Below are 19,665 nucleotides of genomic sequence, written 5' to 3' on the forward strand. Positions count from 1 at the left end.
AACAAGGTGTGGGGATTTTGGCATCCTCTGGGTACCAGAGAGGTCCCACATCTCTCACTCACTCAGGTTCCTTGGAGAACCTCAGCCTACAATCCCATACAAATTTTATATTTATATTATGTTATAATCAGTCACCAAGACAGGCAGAGCTTAAACTATTGTAACAGTCTGTGGAGTTTCCATGGAGCATTAGAAACTCATTTCATTCTGGTAAAAACAAGCACCCTAGAAGTGGGTGTGTTCAACAGCATGGCAGTGCATTTCCCTAAATTTTAACCTTATTTTTAGGGGCCTGAGTCCTATGAACACACTCCAAAATCCTTAATTAACAATGCAGTGTATTTCCCTAAATTTTAACCTTATTTTTAGGGGCCTGAGTCCTATGAACACACTCCAAAATCCTTAATAACATTATTCAAAGGAAGTGGAAAACAAGGCACTAAAGTACTACTGGACAAACAACACAGAGGATTTGGATCATCTCTAAAAGTTAATCTGCATCTAAATAATTCCATCCAAAACACAGCAAACAGTGTATTTCAGGAAGGAGGAACATGACCTGGACATCCCAGGCATGAAAACAGAGTCATCCAAAAGCCAAGCAGCCTCTGACTGGGATGATTTCACTGCTGGGGTGAAACAGAAGAGCAAAAAAACTTTGAAGCAGAAAGTGGTTATGGTCAAGAATTTCCTGGCTATGGCTGCCCCCAGGGTGATGTCACTGGGATACAATCAAGCAGCTTCATCTCCACCAGGGCTACAGAGCCAAGTTTTTGTGTTTCAGAGGGGAAAAAGGCACTTTTCATTTAGCTGATCAGAAACAGCCTGGATTTTTCAGCCCTCGAATACAGTGAGCAAGAAGGAGCCCACCTTCTTGGAATCAAGCAAGATTACACACACTAGGAGAATATCCAAAAAGAAAGAAAGAGACCATCTGCTTGATTGCTGTGCTGCTCTGTAAGCAAAATCCACATGAAATCTCCTCCTCACCCATCATTTGGGTCTCATCACTGTCATTGTGTGCAAACGCAAAGCAAAAAAGGGGGGGAAAAGGAGGGGTGAGGGGAGGGAAGAGAGAGGCTACTGGACCATTCCCTGCTTTCACAGAATTCCTGCCACTGGGTGCTGCTGGCTGCTGGTCCCTGTGCCAACGAGCTGTGCCAGGTGGGGAGTCTGTAAAAAGAGCTGCAGTTGCTGGTTCGGCTGCAGGCAGAGAATTACAGGACTTCACATTCAATCAGAAAGAACAAAACCAGCCAAGGAAAAAAAAAACAAAACCAAAAAACCCAAACAAAAGAGGCCTGATTGAGAATCTGCACGTGTGGAGGCAGCCTTGGATGGAGAGGCACTCAGAGCTACTGCTCAGGGCACACACACTGCAGTGCTGTGCCCACAGCCCTGGGGCAGAGCCAGGGCTGGACTGGAGCTCCTGCCAGGCTGAGGAGCAGCTCAGATGGAACAGCAGCACTCACTGCTTTCCAAGGCACTGGTAGGATTGGAAGGGACCTCTGGAGATCATCCAGCCCAAGCCCCTGCCCAGGCAGGGCCACCTGGAGCAGGTGACACAAACCCATCCAGGTGGGTTTGGGATGTCCCCAGACAGGGAGACTCCACACCCTCCTGGGCAGCTGGTCCAGGCTCTGCCACCCCCATGAAAGAAGTTCTTCCTCGTGTTGGGGTGGAACTTGTGGTTTAGTTTATGGTCATCACTCCCCATCCTGTCCCTGGGCACCACTGAAAGGAGCCTGGCACCATCCTGACACCCCTGGAGACATTTCTAAATCTTCCCCAGACCCCTCCTCATCTTTGTGGCTTCTGCTGGAGCCTCTCCAGTAGATCCTCATCTTTCTTGAGCTGTGGAGACCAGAACTGACCACAATTCCTGCACCCTCCCAGCGGGACCAGTTTGTCCCCCCTGTGCTCCCCTTCTCCAGTCACATCCCTGGCCAGAAGGGAAGAGCAGCAGCTGCTCAGGGGAGGGCACTGGGGGAACTGGGAAATCAAAGGGGAGTTCATTTGCCAAACCCACCTCAAAGCAAAGAGCTTTGGCTTTCTGCTGTTCAAGCCAGTGAAAGAAAACACTTCCCAGCCCACTCCCCCACTTTAAGGGTTCTTAAAGTCCAGCATTCCATGTTTATAAATGTACCAGTCCTGCCATCCCTTTTCTGGGTTATATAAATGTTTGATGGAATCATTCTCAAAGGAAATCAATTTTTTATAAGAATTTAATGATAACTCACTCAAATTCCCTTCCCAACATGACAGCTGATTAACCCTTTGCCAGTCAGCAGGTTTTGAACAGACCCAAAGCAGGAGATTCAAAGAGAAAAAGCCCTTTGTTTTAAAATGCAATTTGCATTTGGAAGGGAAAGGAGGAGATCCTGAGGAAAATAGCACTGGAATACCCATTGCTAGAAGAGTAAAGCCCTGGGAGTCAATTACACACAGGTTTTATCTCTTTTTTTTTTAAACCCTGTCCTACTGACCCTTTTATAAATATGAGTTAATGCAAACTTCCCCATTACTGTAATATTTCATTAGCATCAAAGAGCTGCCTCAGTCCCCAAAGTCAGGAAATTCAGAACTACTGGGCTATGTCAGGAACAATTTACTGCTCTCAACTCTGGCTGAAGAATTAACTCCCTGTTATCCTCCCATCAGCTGGAGAGGGAACACAACGTGCTGGAGCAACAGGACAACTTTAATGCTGTTTCCTCTAACACAATCTACTTGTAAGTAACTTTGAAGATTACTTTTATATTATATTGCAAAATTCAATACGATCAAATGATTAGATGGAGGGAAAGTGTTACAGCCTGGCTTAAAAATCACATTTTTATTTAATTCAGATGGGCCAGATAACCATCACTGGTTATAATTGTTAATTTTCAATCCTTTAGGATCAAAGGCATTAATAAATCCATATTCCCTGTATCTTGACAATGAGATAACTCAACTCCCAGACAAATCCCACATTTTTCCATGCCTGAGAACAGAATAGATAATACTTTTATTTTAAAGATGATGAGAACTTGTAATCATAGAATCACAGAATCATAGAATGGATTGGGTTGGAAAAAACCTCAGAGATCATCAAGTCCAACCCTTGGTCCAACTCCAGTCCCTTTACCAGATCATGGCACTCAGTGCCACGGCCAAGCTCAGTTTAAAAACCTCCAGGGATGGGGAATCCACCCCCTCTCTGGGCAGCCCATTCCAATCCCTGAGCACTCTCTCTGCAAAGAATTTTTTTCTGCTCTCCAACTTCAATTTCCCCTGGCAGAGCTTGAGCCCATCGTGCCCCCTTGTCCTATTGCTGAGTGCCTGGGAGAAGAGACCAACCCCCACCTGGCCACAACTTCCCTTCAGGCAGTTCCAGACAGTGCTGAGGTCACCTCTGAGCCTCCTCTTCTCCAGGCTGAACACCCCCAGCTCCCTCAGCCTCTGCCCACAGCACTTGTGCTCCAGTCCCTTCTCCAGCCTCATTGCTCTTCTCTTCTCAGTTGGGTTGGAAGAGACCTCTGAGATCATCAAGTCCAACCCTTGATCCAACCCCACTGGGATCACTCTGGCACTCCGTGCCCTGGGCTGGTGATCACAGTGGGGTTGGATCAAGAAGTGGTGGATTCTCTGTCTCTGGAGGTGTTTAAGAGGACACTCAGTGCCACATCCAGTCCCTTCTCCAGCCTTGTTGCTCTTCTCTGGCCCCGCTCCAGCCCCTCAATCTCTTTCCTCAACTGAGGGGCCCAGAACTGAACACAACACTCAAGGTGTGACCTCCCCAAGGCAGAGCCCAGGGGAAGGGTCACTGCCCTGGGCCTGCTGGCCACGCTATTTTTGATACAGGCCAGGATCCCATTGGCCTTCTTGGCCAATGTAGTGTTAAATTCGATGCTTCAAGGGGGTTAATATGGGCATGGACTCCCCCAGGGCCACGGTGCTCCTCTCTAGGAACAGTGACAAATGCCTGGAATGCAGGAGTTTGGCTCCCTGTCCTGCAGCACTGCCTGCCCTGGCCCACAGACAGCTGGGACTGGGAGAGGAGCTTTGCTTTCCAAGCTGGATAACCCAAATTTGTCATGAAATCCAAATGGATTCTTTACTAGATATCATTCATGAGAACAGCCTGTCAGCAGACAAAGGAACCAAGCACATGTGCAGCACTTGGGGGAGCACTTATTGATGGGTTGGAAAAGTACAAACCAAGAAAACTGAATCAGGCTGATGTCACTGAAATGGATTCCCAACCAACTTTTCAACATAAATATGTACCAAAAGTTATCATTTGTTAAAAACCCGAGACTGCACATTAAATTAAGGCTGAGCAAATGTTAACCCAAACAGGGCTCCTAAAAAGGCAGCAGGAATAAACAACCCAGGCCTCTTCAGGGCAGCAATTCTGCAAAACATGACATTTGGAAATAACAGGATTTTTCAAGGCCACTCTCACTGACAGTCCTGACCTCCAAGGGACAGGTTTAAAACAACACCTGGCACAAGAGCTCTCCAGGAGAGTTTATCAGCAGCAGAATAAATGATTATATAGACTGTTAGTTATTATAATAGCTGAGTAATTAATGGTGATCTGAGGGCTCTTTATTGTCTGTGTCTAGAGACACTTGTGCTCACTCCTCCCTGCTCCCTCCAGGCTTTGCAGCCAAGGGATTCCAGCACTGGGATGGCCTTGGCAAGTGGAACTGGAGCCAGGAGGAGTCAGTGGCCCAGACACAGCATGGTCAGGGCACAGAGTGCTCGAGTTCTGCAGCCTCAAGGGGGGAGTTCTCCCTTTTTGAGCAACTCAGGATTCCCAGCTGGCTGTTCTGAGTTTGCAAAGAGTAAAAATTCAGGGTGTTTTTTTGTTGTGAGTTTTACCAAAAGCAGAATGGATGGATTCCCACTGAATAATGGGGGGATGGAATTTGTTCTCTCTGGGAGCAGTGGCAGGACCTGAGGGAATGGCTGAAGCTGAGTCAGGGGATGTTTAGGACAGATATCAGAAAAAGGCTCTTCCCCCAGAGGGTGGTGGGCACTGACCAGGCTCCCCAGGGCAGTGGGCACAGCCCCGAGGCTGCCAGAGCTTCAGGAGGGTTTGGGCAACACTCTGAGACACAGGGTGAGACTTTGGGGTGTCTGTGCAGTGTCAGGAGTTGTCCTGGATGACCCCTCTGGGTGCCTTCCAGCTCAGGACATTCTGTGATTCTCTGAATTTTTCAAAGCAAGTTAAAAGCAGCTTCAGGAAATGCTTCTCAACTCCACTGCTTTGACCAAATTTCTCCAGTTCAAAACCTTTATTCAAAATGTGCCTCAGAGATCAAATTTTGCTGCTTTGCTTAAAATAGCAAACAGAAAATGTCAGGCAAACAGTGTGCCACCAAAGCTGGCTTTCATTTGAACTAAGCAACTCCTTTTCCTTTTCCCTGCCAGGTTTCTTGTCTCTTAGAGTTGGCCATCCAAGCAAAGCTCATGTCACAGCACAAACCCCAAGGTCGTGGCCACCCTCCAAGCTGCCCACCCAAGCCCATTCCTGCCCAGCTGTGCAGGGGATTCCAGCTGTGCTGCTGCAGAAGATGCTGCAGGAGGAGAGGGAGGTGTGAGGGTTCAGGGCAGTGACCCCAGTTCATGGTACTGGTACCAGTACCCTGAGCAACAGCACTTACATCAATGAGATCAGACAGGTCATGGATGTAATACTTGAACACTGAGGCATTGGTGGCTTCCAGGGCCAGCAAATACTCATTTCTTGCCTTAATTGCCTTCAGTCTGTTTTCTGTGTACTTTGCTTGGCGCTGGAAGAGAAAGAAAAACAGAATATTGCATGACAAGGGGTGCAGCAGGTGTAGGAGCATCATTAGGAACTGAATACTGAACAAACCTTACTCAGCTCACACAGCTTTTGTTCATTTGGGTTCCAGTTTTAAAGAGACTCTGAGAATTACAATTTTGACTAATTAGATATATTTAAGCACTCCTATACTAGGCAGCTTTGGATTGAAAGTCTTCTCTTCACACTGTGGGCTGGGGAAGATTCAGGAGAGAATGAAGGAGCAAGGTGGGTTTATGGGGTTATTTATGGCTCAGCTCCAGCACTACCAGAAGACCACAGGTAATGGTCCTTCCAGAGCCCGAACCCCCTAAAAAATAACTCTGTCCCTTCCTATTGGTTCAAACCTTAGTGCTGAACTGACTGAGCAGTGACTGACTCAAAACTCACTGACCAACTGCAAAGCAACAGGCTCTGCTCACAAAGCCAGCCTGGGATCTTCTGCCTCCCTGGATCCTGTGCTTTGTATAACAGAAACAGAAGTTAACTGTGACTCCCAAGGATGCAGTTGTTACTTCTACACTCTGCTTTAGCTGTTTGTGCCATGCCTGTGTCACCTGGGACAACACAAAATGCACTTCTGATCATCCTGAAGGAAACCCGGGGCAAGCTTTGGCCTCCCCTAAATCCGAGTGTTTAACATGATAAAAAACCAATGAGATTAGCACTGCAGGAAGCAACTCAGCAGCTCCTGTGCTGATGTGCTGTTAAACTCCCCCCTCCCAGGCAGCAGCAGTACCTTCTCCTTCATCTTCTCGATCTTCTTGACGGAGCTCCTCCGAACGTGCTTCTCCTCAAACTTGACGCTGGAGGTGGAGTCGGGCGAGCGCGGGGTCTGCTTGTCCTCCTGCTTCACTGACTTCCCAATCTGCTTCTCCTCCTGCTTCTCTGCCTCCTTCAGCTTGCTCTGGGCACTGATGCTGTCAGCATTGTACATGTGGTAGGTTTTCATAACCTGCAGGAAAGGAGAGTCAGAGCCCGAGTTTCAAAGTCTGAAATATCCGAGCGAGAAAAACACTCGGGGAAATTTCCCATCTCAGAAGATGCACAGTGAGTGTGGCTCTCAAAATGAATCTGAAATCAAAGGGGATTATTGTGCAGCTGTTTCTTTGTTTGACTTTGGCATGTGCCTTCTTGTACAAGCCAATAAAGGAGGCATGAAATCCAAAAAAAGATCCAGACTCAATCCAGCCTCCTTTACTATTCAAAGCAAATGATATGCCAGCGTTGGAAAATGAGAGCTTTTCATCAGCAGGTAAGTTTTCCAAAGGGATGCCTATCAGTCTTTCATCTGGATGAATCAGCCCTTTAAACATCACAAGTCTCCAGAACTGTATGTAAATCATGTCTGAAAACAATGGCTGCAAAAGCATCTCAGGTTCCATTTGTTTCAAGCAAATTTGGTGCATAAAAGTACTTCTGTCCACCTTATGAAATAAAAATATTAATAACAGACTGTGTTGCTTTTGTTTAGGGAGACCTGGACCCTGTACTAGATGGACAGCTTTTATTATAGCACATTTTTTATCATTAAGTATAGATAAATATCCCCCAAAGTCACAACCCCCCTATTTGTTTCACAGGATATTAATGTCCAGCTTTGTGTTAAGAAAACAGAACCAAAAAACCAAAGGACATGATACATGAACTAGTTTTTTATCCACAAATGCAAAGCAATTTGAATCACACACCAAACCAAACCTTGTGATGTAACTCTCACAGGGGGCAAAGAAAAAAGCAGTTTCATAAAGTCCCTCCAGCAGCAAGAAATCAAATGTTTTTATACAAGTGGGGTCTTTATTTCAGATGACAATGTGTTTATTCTGCACCAAACCCTGACACAGCTGTAGGTAAGTAGGACACAGGCAGTGATGGCAGAGGTTCTCATGAACATGAAAGGGATGTGGATGCAGCCAGGGCTGGAGAGACCTGCTGAATAATTTACACCCCCCCTCCCAGCCCTGCATATGCTCAGACTATAAAGCAGGTATTTATCATAACAGATTCAAAGGAGCTCCTTGGCCTCTGTCCCTGCAAGGGGCACTGGCAGAGAGCAGGGGCAGAGAGCAGGGCTGGAATGGGTTTATCCCTCTGATGGTGCCACGTTGGCTCTGCCCACCCCAGCCTGGCACTGGGGGCACTGGTGACTCCCTGAGGGCACAGGACCATTCAGCACAAAATTACAGGCTGTAAAAATCCTCTGTGTTTTATTTGCATGGAGAAAGTAAAGACTTGGCCCATTCCATTCTGCCTGAACACAGGGATTCTGCCAATGCTTTGGACACAGAATCACAACAGCATTTAGGCTGGAAAAGCCCTCCAGGATCATCCAGTCCAGCCTTGGGTTGGTCACCACCTTGTGCCACGTTCAGTTAAAGCAGAGACTCAGCAGAACAAGAGGTGGAAGTATTTCTAAAAAGTAAATTTAGGCACTGGTGGGATTGGTTTGAGTCCAGCAAGAAATGCCTCTTAATATGATCTTTCCAAGGGAAAAGAGTTTTTCTGGGGAAGGGACAACTTAAAACTTTGCAGCAGAAGGAAGGAATAAATAGACTCCAAGTTCCTAACCCTGGAACCTACATCACTTTGTTTCTCAAAGGCTGAATTCTGTAAGATCTTCCTTTCACAGACAGAGAATCCACCAGGATTCAGGATTTGGCTCAGTGACCTGCCAGAGCCTGGAACACAGAAATCATCAGCCCTGGCTCTGAAACTCCACAAACCAGCCCCTTCAGTGCCAGGTCAGCTTGGATTAGAAATAAATCTCAGGTCCTGAAAGTCTTGAGTTCAGAGACTAATCTGAGTTCTTCCCTAAGATCCCATCCAAGGACACGACTCAAAAGTTCAATCAGATCCTGCCCTCAAATAGAAAATAATTTCTGGAGTAGGGAGTGATGATTAATCTGAATATTTGCCTTCAATGCTGTAACTTTAACAAATTGGAATGAAACAATTCCCTCTATGGATTTTATTGATATAGGAAATTTCAGGGAAATGCTGTAGCCTTGATATCTTGACTGAATTTCATCCCAGGGTCCATAAGCCACGGCTTGAGGAACATCCCTGGATCACCTCTTGAAAGAAGGAAGGGCACAACATGAATCTCAGTGTCATGACCCAGCACATCACTAAGGAAGGACAAAATAAAAGCCATTTTGAGCAACTAAACCATGTACAAGTTCTGCTTTTAAATGAGAACTAGCTCAGTAACAGCTGCAGAAAGCAAAAATTTCATCAAACAGGATTTCCCATTTATCTGTGTGAGAAGAGAAATCCCCACGCAGCATCTGAGCTCTCAGGAACTCATTCCTCCTCCTCCTCCTCCTCCTCCTCCTCCCTGGGGCAGTGCCTCTTCCTGGGAGGCTCCAGTGGATTTACTGAGAAGCAAAGAGCACAGATGGAAACCTGCACTGCTCTAAGGGGAGCTGCTTTAAGGAGCAAACACACCCAGTGGGTGCCCCCACTGCACCTTGTGCTGCCTTCTCTCTGCTCACACCACCCAAACTGGAGCATTTGCAGCATATTTGGAAATAGTTCTACTATCTCTGGCTCTTCCTGATTTAAAAGCACCACTGCAGCAAGGCAAGGAGATGAGGTCCTTGTGGAGCCAACACTCCCTGAGCTGAAACAACACAAGGATGGGGTGGAAATGGGATTTATGGGATTTCTGGTGCTATGGAGGGGGTGAACACCAAGTGCCTCAAACTGCAGATGTTTCTCAGTGTTGGGGGGAGAACCCAAACACTTCCTTGGGGCTGGAAGGAGGCCAAGAAGTCAGTTTGATTTACCGTGTAGAGCTCATTCAGGACCTTCATCAAGTCCTCCTGGAGCTGCAGTCCCACCTCCTTGCTCTGCAACACAAGAGAGAAAGGAAAGTTAATTGGGGGAGATGGTACAGAGGAGAGGGAAGTGGACATGGAGCACCTACAAATAATCAGGCCCAATTAAGCCCCACTATTTGTGCTGGCAAACCCCAAAAACTGCCCATCCAGAGCCACTGAGGGTCACATTGAACCAGCAATATTAATAAATTGAGATGTTATAAATGCACAGAAAGAAAAGCTTTACTGCATGGAGATGGAAATGGGCAGAGAACTGGGGATTTGTGATGTTCAAGGCTGGAAACACAGACTGGGCAATTTTAGCAGGATCAGGCAAGGCTGTGGATGGATAAAGGACAGCCTGGTGTGGAAGCTGAAGAAATGCAGGGTAAGGAAAGCAGAACATGACTCAGTTTAGACATTTTGCTCATTCCCTCCCCACTAAGGCAGTGCTTGCGTGACTGAACCTTCATGCTCTGCATGTTACAAGTGTTTAATATCTACTGGGGCGAGCAAATTTGATAAGTTCAAGATTATTTATGCCTACAAAGTTCAGGAAAAGAAAAAGATAAAGAGGTAAAGCAGACAAACCTAGAGTTAAACCAACATCTCAGCCCTGGAAGTCAAGATAGTGTTAAGCCGTGAGAAAAATCCCCCATGAACACACTGATAAATCTAAAAGCCAAAAGATGATACAATTTCAATCTAAATGATTCTTTTCTGAACTCTGCCCAGCCCAGCACTGCTCAGAGGGTGTTCCTGAGCTGAAAGCTGTTTTATTCCTGGCATTCAGACCAGCCTGGCACCGTGCTGTGGGTACCACAATGGGATGCACAGTTACCCAAGCTCCAATCCTTTGCTTTTTCCACACGTTCCACTCCCATTTTCCCAGCCCTTATTCCCAGGTGCTACTGGAGAAAAGGCCTGACCCAAGTGCTGACAAAGGAAAGCATCCTGCTTTTCCTGAGGAGTCTCTGCCTTAAAGAAAAGCAAAAAGCTGGTGATTCCCAAGCCCCAAGGGAGTTTGCAGCAACAAAGCTCCAGTTTTTCCATCTCTGAAAGCAGAAAAAAAGCTGAAGCTGCTGCTCATCCCTGCAGTGCTGTGGGTCACAAGGGGTTTGTGCCTGCCTTTTGCTCAACATGGAGATGATGAATGGAAGTGACTGGCTGGGTCTGTTTTAAATGCCCTGAGCACTGAACTTTTCACACAGAAGGAGCTTTTGAGTGAGCAACACACTCCACTGTGCTGGGAAAACTGCCTGGACTGGCCCAATCTCTGCCTCTCACCAGGCTCTGTGCAGCCCATTTGCTTCTTTCTTGCATAAAATTGCTCACTCACTGCACAAACTGCTGAAGCATCAATTATGCGACAGATTAAAATGAATATTTTAATGCACATTCAGGGTGAGGAAGAAAAGGAGAAGCACGAGTGGCAAATTGTCAAAACACAAAACTCTTTGTGCTTTCCAAATGAGCTCTCAAGAAAGAAGCTGCTGGATTGCTGGACTGGAAAAACCCTTCCATTAAGATGAAGGTAAGATAGATCAGAGGTGCCACGAAAACAAGAGCTATGCAATGAGCACTGTTAATGGAATGCTGCTCCCTGCACTGATTTCATGGAAAAAAAAATGTTTAGGAGAAAAAAAAGCTGAGCTATCTGACCCTGATAAATGAAAATGTACTGGAGGGAGCAGAAGGGTTTGGGAAGAAAATGGGAAAGTTGTTGCTCAAGCGCTGTAGAGGGAGGTGAAGGTGATGCTCAAAGAGAACTTCCTGAATTCCCACAGAGTTCAAAGTGCAGATTAAAGGCTGCTGATCCAAACCCCTGTCACACAGGCAGGAGAGACTCCAGGACCATGGCAGAACGTGGCATGGGATTACAAAAAAAATGCATGCCAAGAAAAAACCCAACAGTCTTTGCAGTTGCAAATGTCTCCAGGTACCAATTTCTATTTCAGCATCAAATTCTGTATTGTTCTCTATTATTCTGTATGTTTTGCAAAGGCAGATAAAGCTTAGAATGAGTCCATTTGTAAACAACCTTCCAGGAAAAAGCCATAAATGAAAGAAAATCTGGACAGTTATGTTATTATTTATTTATACCTGGCTGTGCCTATGACCAGAGTCCATCTGCACCTCCCTGAGGAAGGGCTTGTGCAAGAAAACCTGATCTGATTCCACCAATAAACTGTGTGTGGGGAGGGAGGTCCCCACAAACCTTGACTCCTCATCCCATCAGGGCTAAACCCTTCTCCTCTTCATCTGGGAGATGATCCAGTTGGAGAACCACTGAAGCTCCTGGGGGATGATCCAGTTGAACCACTGATGCTCCTGGGGGATGATCCAGTTGGAGAACCACTGATGCTCCTGGGGGATGATCCAGTTGAACCACTGATGCTCCTGGGGGATGATCCAGTTGAACCACTGATGCTCCTGGGGGATGATCCAGTTGAACCACTGATGCTCCTGGGGGATGATCCAGTTGAACCACTGATGCTCCTGGGGGATGATCCAGTTGGAGAACCACTGATGATCCTGGGGGATGATCCAGTTGGAGAACCACTGATGATCCTGGGGGATGATCCAGTTGAACCACTGATGATCCTGGGGGATGATCCAGTTGGAGAACCACTGATGATCCTGGGGGATGATCCAGTTGAACCACTGATGATCCTGGGGGATGATCCAGTTGAACCACTGATGCTCCTGGGGGATGATCCAGTTGGAGGACCACTGAAGCTTCTGGCAGATGATCCAGTTGAACCACTGATGCTCCTGGGGGATGATCCAGCTGGAGAACCACTGAAGCTCCTGGGGGATGATCCAGCTGGAGAACCACTGAAGCTCCTGGGGGATGATCCAGTTGAACTACTGATGCTGTTGGGGGATGATCCAGTTGGATGGTTTAACCACTGATGCTCCTGGGAGATGATCCAGTTGGATGCATTAACCACTGATGCTCATAAGGGATGATCCAGTTGGATGGATTAACCACTGATGCTCCTGGGGGATGATCCAGTTGGAGAACCACTGATACTGTTGGGGGATGATCCAGTTGGATGGATTAACCACTGATGCTCCTGGGGGATGATCCAGTTGGATGGATTAACCACTGATGCTCCTGGGAGATGGCCCAGCAAAGGAGCCCATCACACACCTCAGAGTGGGGCAGAGGGTGAGGGGGCACCAGCACCTCCTCACCTGTGCTGTGCCAAGGTGTGCAACGAGTGGAGACCAACACAGGCCTCCCTTTCTCTGAAAAGCAGCCAAGTTATCCCCAGCCCCCAAGGAAGTCATTTCAGGCTGGTGACAGCAGCTCAAACCTTCATCCTCAGCACGTTCCTCTCCAGCTGCCCCTCTCAAGGCTTTTGTGCAGCCCAGAGTTGCTGCTCTGAGCGTGTGTGTTCACACCAACACACACTCCTTTGTTACACCAGGGTGTATCTGCCCCATGTGCAGGGCTGGAGTTGCTGCCACAGAAATTCCCAGCACGCTGTGCCAGCTCCTCAACGGGCTCTTTGTTCCAGCCCTCCTCCCCTCTAATTTAATCAAGATGTTTTTGGGATCTACTGCAGGGCTGTTCCGCATTCCACCCGACATTAACGACTTCAGCTCCAAAATATTTCGGGGGGATAATAAAGAGGAGAGCAAAGGAATGCTGTCAACATTTTCTGCCTGGATCTCAGGCCTCAGCAACGTTCCAGATCTGATGGAAGGACGGGACAGCTTCAAAACAAACATTCCATGCAGCTCACGAGGTGCTTTGCCCACAAACTCAACAGCAGCACTGGTGGGTGAATGTGGAACACACTGAGATAAAGAGATTTTATCTCGTACACTGCCTAAAATTATGTCAGATGGTGACAGGGCTGGAAGTGGAACCCAAACCTGCTGATGGTGACCTGCTCTCTAACAAGATCAACTCCATACATCTTTTTAAAATTAATAATTAAATGGTCAGAGGTGGAGGACACCTTCCAGCAGCCCAGGTTGCTCCAAGCCCTGTCCAGCCTGGCCTTGGACACTTCCAGGGCTGGGGCAGCCACAGCTTCTCTGGGCACCTGTGCCAGGGCCTGTCCACCCTCCCAGGGAGGAATTTCTCCCTCATATCCAATCTAAAGCTTCTCTTATTCAGCTTGAGGCCATTGCCCCTTGTCCTGTCACTCCATGCTCTTGTCATGGACTTGATGCTCCCTATGGATCCCTTCCAGCTGGATATATCCTATGATTCTATGATTTTTAGCCTCTCAAATACACAGGAAAACTCCAGCTCTGAGTTCAGGGCATCCCTGGGCACCAGACTCTGGTGGCATCACTGGACCTGCCCAGGCACAAGGAGCTGGTGCAGCAGGAGCCACCAGTCCCATCACAGGTGGGGGAACCCAATCTGTGCCTCGGAGGGAAATTCATGCACTGGTAGCTCAGGTAAGAGCAGCACATGAAGGAATCATTTCCCTCCCTCTGCCTTCCCCCCTTTCCAGGTAGGAAAAGCAGGAGATTTCATTTCCTCTGTGAGGAACCAGAAAGTGCCATTTCACAAGAGGCTTCTGTGCCCTTTACATTTTGGGAAAAGAGCAGAACTCCTCCCTGTTTCCTGAGGCTCTTGAGGCAGAGGAAGATGCAGGGATGAGGATGGAGCAGGGATGGAGCACGTGGGTACCACCTGGGCACCTCAGGGACAGCTTCACTTGTGCCATTTGTGTATTTACATTTTCACACTGTTAGGGAAAAATACTTTTCCAAAAGCCCAGAATTTCACAGAGCACTTTTCTTTGCTGTGCAAGGCTGTGCCATGTGTGGTGTGCCCTGAGATTTGTCACATTCTGGTACCAGAGCAGCAAGACACACACACAGCAGCTGGAAAGTAGGTCATCTCCACACAGACCCCTAAGAGAATTAATAATTCTTCTTCCTTGATTACTGCAAGCCTTTTAACCAATTCAGTGTGGATTTTCCATTCCACAAACACCCTGCAATGTAGCAGGAGATAAACTGGTTTTTTTTTTTTCCATGATCAAAGGTGTTAAATGAGAAGCGAATTTCGAGTCCTCAGTTTTGTTTTCTTGATTCCACACAGGGTTTTGTCCCCACAAATATCACCAATTCAGAGTGCAAAGGAATGCTGAGCTCTCAAGGCATTGCAGAGAGAGGATGAATCCACCTGGAACAGGCAGAGAGCAGGAAGGGTCACTGCCCCCAACAGCCCAGGGAGTTCTGCAGCTCAAAAATCAGTGTTTTGAACACAGGAGGGAGGAGCAACCCTGAGGAGAGGGAAGGTGAGGGCAGGGCAGGCAGATGCTGAGGTGACACCTGGCTCTGCTCAGAGGCACTGCCTGTCCTCAGGCCCCTCACACAGCAATTCATCCATACACTGAACAAATCTGCCTTTCTGCCTATTAACATTTCCCAATTACTGCACGATTTTTTTATGTAAAAATCTGTCAAACTGAAAAAAAAAATCAGTTTGTTCAGAAACTACTCCAAGAGGCTGAAGCTTCCACAGCCTGTTCTTTTAAAAATGGCATTTTTTGGTTAAATTTGAACAAGGTTATCAGTCTGCTTCGAGGGAAACCTCAAAGAGGCAATGGAGAAAGTGATTAAAGATATCAAATTAAAGAGACTGCTGCTCAAAAGGCTATACATGTATAAATAATCCCAAGGGATCCCACTCAAAAGATACATCTGGAGGCAAGAAAACCTGATAACCATGCAAGAAACAGAGGGTTGTAACTGTGCAGACAAATGGAGGGCCACATAAATAGAGAGGGTGACAGGGGGATAGAGGGAAAAGGGGAAATCAAAGTGGGAATCGGCTCAAAAAGGGAAATATTTTTTGCTGTATATAGAAATAAAGACATAGCTAAAGAAACACTGAAATAAATAAATAAAAGGGTCATGCTGAAGGAGGATAAGCAGGGAGAAATCAAAGCAGTGCTCTCCACAAGAGGAGATGAAGGAATGAAAAGAAGAAGTGACATCAAAGCAGGATCATCTTCCAGGAGAGGGAGAGGTGGCTGGAACAGCAACGGGCTTGGAACTCCCACCCTGCACAAAGCCAGGGCTAAAGCAATAACTGCAGAGCAAAGCAGGAAACATCACCTCCTGCCCAAGGAGGAACTATTTGTTATTAGGACAATTCCACCAGTTCTCTCCCTGTTTTATTTGCTGGAGAAGGTGGTGATTTCCCCATTTATCTTCCTTACCTTTGCAGCAGCAAAGAATTGCACTGACACTGTCCTGGGGCCAGACAGATCCCAGATCCCACCAGGATTCAGCTGCAGGTCCCTGACCAGCAGCAGCTCTGACTAACACCTGAAAGTGTTTCCTCAGTACAAAACAAAGGGCATGGAAAAGTGCAGCGCTCCAAGAATTCCTCCAGCTCAGGCTGTGAGTTTCCAACAGCATAAACCCATCCTAGGTGAGTTATATATAATTATATATAGAACCCAAATTTTGGTGCAGGCAGCGCTCAGACACGGAGACGTTTTGCAGGGAGAGTAACTGAGGAATAACCAAATCCCAGGGGCAGGAGGAACACACAGTTTGTTCATCCAGCAGCACTTCAGAGCTGGCTTTGGCAGCAAACACAGCCCCTCTTATCAGCACTTTGAAGTGGCTGCCAAGGCTCAAACCAGGGGGACCCTCCCCATCAGCACAGCCCTGGAGAGGGACCTCACCCTGCCACATGGGCAGGAGCACCGGGAGACACTGCCGGGACACGGGAATGCCAGCACTGCTGGGACATGGGAATGCCAACACTGTCAGGACGTGGGAATGCCAGCACTGCCGGGACATGGGAATGCCAACACTGTCAGGACGTGGGAATGCCAGCACTGCCGGGACATGGGAATGCCAACACTGCCGGGACACTGGGAATGCCAACACTGCTGGGACATGGGAATGCCAACACTGCCGGGACATGGGAATGCCAACACTGCCGGGACATGGGAATGCCAACACTGCCGGGACACTGGGAGTGCCAACACTGCCGGGACGTGGGAATGCCAACACTGCCGGGACACTGGGAGTGCCAACACGGCCGGGACGTGGGAATGCCAACACGGCCGGGACGTGGGAATGCCAACACTGCCGGGACGTGGGAATGCCAACACGGCCGGGACACTGGGAGTGCCAACACTGCCAGGATATGGGAGTGCCAACACTGCCGGGACATGGGAATGCCAACACAGCCGGGACATGGGAATGCCAGCACTGCCGGGACATGGGAATGCCAGCACTGCCGGGATATGGGAATGCCAGCACTGCCAGGACATGGGAATGCCAACACTGCCAGGACATGGGAATGCCAACACTGCCGGGACGTGGGAATGCCAACAGTGCCGGGATGTGGGAATGCCAACACTGCCGGGACACTGGGAATGCCAACACTGCCAGGACATGGGAATGCCAACACTGCCGGGACATGGGAATGCCAACACTGCCAGGACACTTGGAATGCCAGCACTGTCAGGACATGGGAATGCCAGCACTGTCAGGACATGGGAATGCCAACACTGCCGGGACATGGGAATGCCAACACTGCCGGGACGTGGGAATGCCAGCACTGCCAGGACGTGGGAATGCCAACACTGCCAGGATGTGGGAATGCCAACACTGCCGGGATGTGGGAATGCCAACACTGCCAGGACGTGGGAATGCCAACACTGCCAGGACACTGGGAATGCCAACACTGCCAGGACACTGGGAATGCCAACATGGCCAGGACATGGGAATGCCAGCACTGCCAGCACACACCCTCTGAAACCTGTGTGCAGTGCAGGCACTGCTGCTGGAATCATATTAAGACAGACCCACCCAAGCTCTGCTGTGCCCTTTGCATAACGGTCTGAGGGGTCCAAGAGTGAGCACAGGAGACCCTCAGCCTGAGGATTCTCCATCCCAGTCACTGGAAAAGTCAAACCCCACATTGCCACCACTATGTGATGTTTTTCTGGGCAGAGGGAAGGCCCTGGTGCTCCCACCTTGGGCTCTGTGCTGCTCCAGCTTCCAGCAGCATCCCAAAGGGATGCATCTCCTTCCCAGCACAGACCTTATCACACCCTCCCAGCCCTTGGCTGCCCTCAGGCTGGATTACAGCTGCTCACTGTGCTCAGATTGCCTTTGAAAAAGCTCTCCACTTCACACAGGGTGAGATCCAGCACCTTCAGAGCTGAGCAACAAAAGGCACCTCAAGTACCTCCTTTTTTCCTGCCTGTCCTTCCCAGCTCACCTGCTCCAGCCCAGCATGGCACAAACCACTGATTGGAGGCAGCCCTGTGTTATAAACAGCCCAAGAAAAGGATCTCATGCCCCAGGATTTGATTTCCACTGCCCTCAGCAGGTGAGGATCTCTGTGCTGCTCCCCTCTCCATATCTCACAGCACTTTTACAACCCAGTGAGAGTTCCTAAATAAAAGTTCTCAGAGCCCCTGCTATCAGCCAGACACACAGGTAACTTTTTTAGAAGCTGTTTTCCAAAGAGAAGAGTAAAAAAGAACATTTCTCAGACTCTGAAATCATGAAGTGTCCTTGTTTTTAATGCAGATTCTCCACAAAACAAGGACAGAGAGCTCCCAAAGCAGCAGCACAACTGCAACAGAAAACAGAGCAACCCAAACTCCTGTGTCAAACCAAAGCCAATGCCCCAACAGCACCTGAGCTAAGGCTGCACCTCATTAAACTGCAGTGCCTTTACCTTGACTCCACCTCATGTTTAGAGCAGGGAGGAGATGGAGCAGACCCAGAGAAGGAGCTGGAACAGCCTGGCACAGGCCAGGCAGGAAACTCCAGTCTCAGCAGCAACACAGCCAGTTATTGCACTGCCATGGCCTGGCTATAATTAGCTCTGGGGAGCAGCCACATCAATTTTTGGAGCTGTAGCAGCACCAGCCATGCCCTTGGAGCTCCTTCTCATCTGGGTTTGGATTAGGACCTCCAAGTTTGCCTTCCTTCCTGGGAGGGTTTGCAGCACAGCATTATTTTCCAAGCAGCTCCTGCATAAACTCCACCTGCTTCAGACACATAAAAAGAGCTCAGTTTTCTGAGCTGTCCCATGCTACAATAGCTCTTCTCCACTAAAAAACAGGAAAGGATGTCTCAAAAGTTTAAAAAAGGATGGGAGGTGCTAAGGGGAGAGAGAAGAGAAATTCTTCAAGGTTTCCTCATCAACAGGAGTAATTTCCCTTTGGTTTAGCAACTTCTGGTCAGAGGCACAGACAGACATGTCATTCCTAAATATCTTGCTAAATCACTGAATAATTCCCCAGCAATACCCACAGACACTGATCAGAAAGGCAGCCTGAGAGAACAACCCTGGAGAGGCAACTTTCATCCCACTTCTCCTTGTTTTTTCATTCAGGAAAAGGTGGAAAAGGTACCAATTTTCTGCTTATGGTCCAGAGATATTCTGACAATCCTTTGTGCTGCTTTTGGGCTGCATTACAAACATGCAGAGGGGGTTTATTTCTTTAAATCCATGGAATCCAAAGCTGATTTGCAGTATTTTAACCACACACCTCACCTGCTTTCTGCCCTGCAGCACCTTTTGTACCCATTGCTGCTGCTTCTCCCAGCTCAGCAAGGGAAGAGATTCTGCAGCAGCAGCTCCAGGTTCAGCCAAATTTCTCTAATTATCAGCTGCTACCAGATAAGAGAGGATAAAATTTTTGTTTCTAACCACCCAGCACAAGTGGAATAGTAATCAAATACCTGTTTTGGCCTTCAGCCAGCTTAGTATTCCTGGCAAACACTCAGCCAACAAGCAGTTGGGATTTATTAACAAGTGCCTTTTGTTTGCACAGATTAACATGGAGTTTGCCCTTGGTCCGTGAGACAGAAACCAGAGGTGTGTTTTGTTGTTGATCAGTTATTTATTTGTTTTTATTCAAGCCCTACTGCCCAAAATAAAGTATAACCATGGGCTATAACCCCTGCTTTAGAAAGGGGCTGAGAATGAGGATGCAGTTCCAGCTGAACTGGGATAATATCCATATCCATGTACCACTTTGCCAAGGCATTTTCCAG

General features: G+C 47.9%; 1 protein-coding gene across 3 annotated transcripts in view; it reads right to left on the minus strand.

Annotated features, from left to right (window-relative positions):
• SRGAP2 (SLIT-ROBO Rho GTPase activating protein 2) overlaps positions 1-19,665 on the minus strand; it is a 113,411-nt gene that overhangs the window by 42,383 nt on the left and 51,363 nt on the right. For all 3 annotated transcript variants that reach the window (XM_071578414.1, XM_071578413.1, XM_071578415.1), the window contains exons 5-7: positions 9,610-9,672; positions 6,561-6,776; positions 5,658-5,786 (exon numbers count right to left, since the gene is read on the minus strand). In XM_071578414.1, the coding sequence (XP_071434515.1) occupies positions 5,658-5,786; positions 6,561-6,776; positions 9,610-9,672 (408 nt within the window). The remainder of the gene's footprint in view (positions 1-5,657; positions 5,787-6,560; positions 6,777-9,609; positions 9,673-19,665) is intronic.

The sequence above is a fragment of the Pithys albifrons genome, chromosome 28, assembly GCF_047495875.1.
Source record: "Pithys albifrons albifrons isolate INPA30051 chromosome 28, PitAlb_v1, whole genome shotgun sequence".
NCBI lineage: Eukaryota > Metazoa > Chordata > Aves > Passeriformes > Thamnophilidae > Pithys > Pithys albifrons.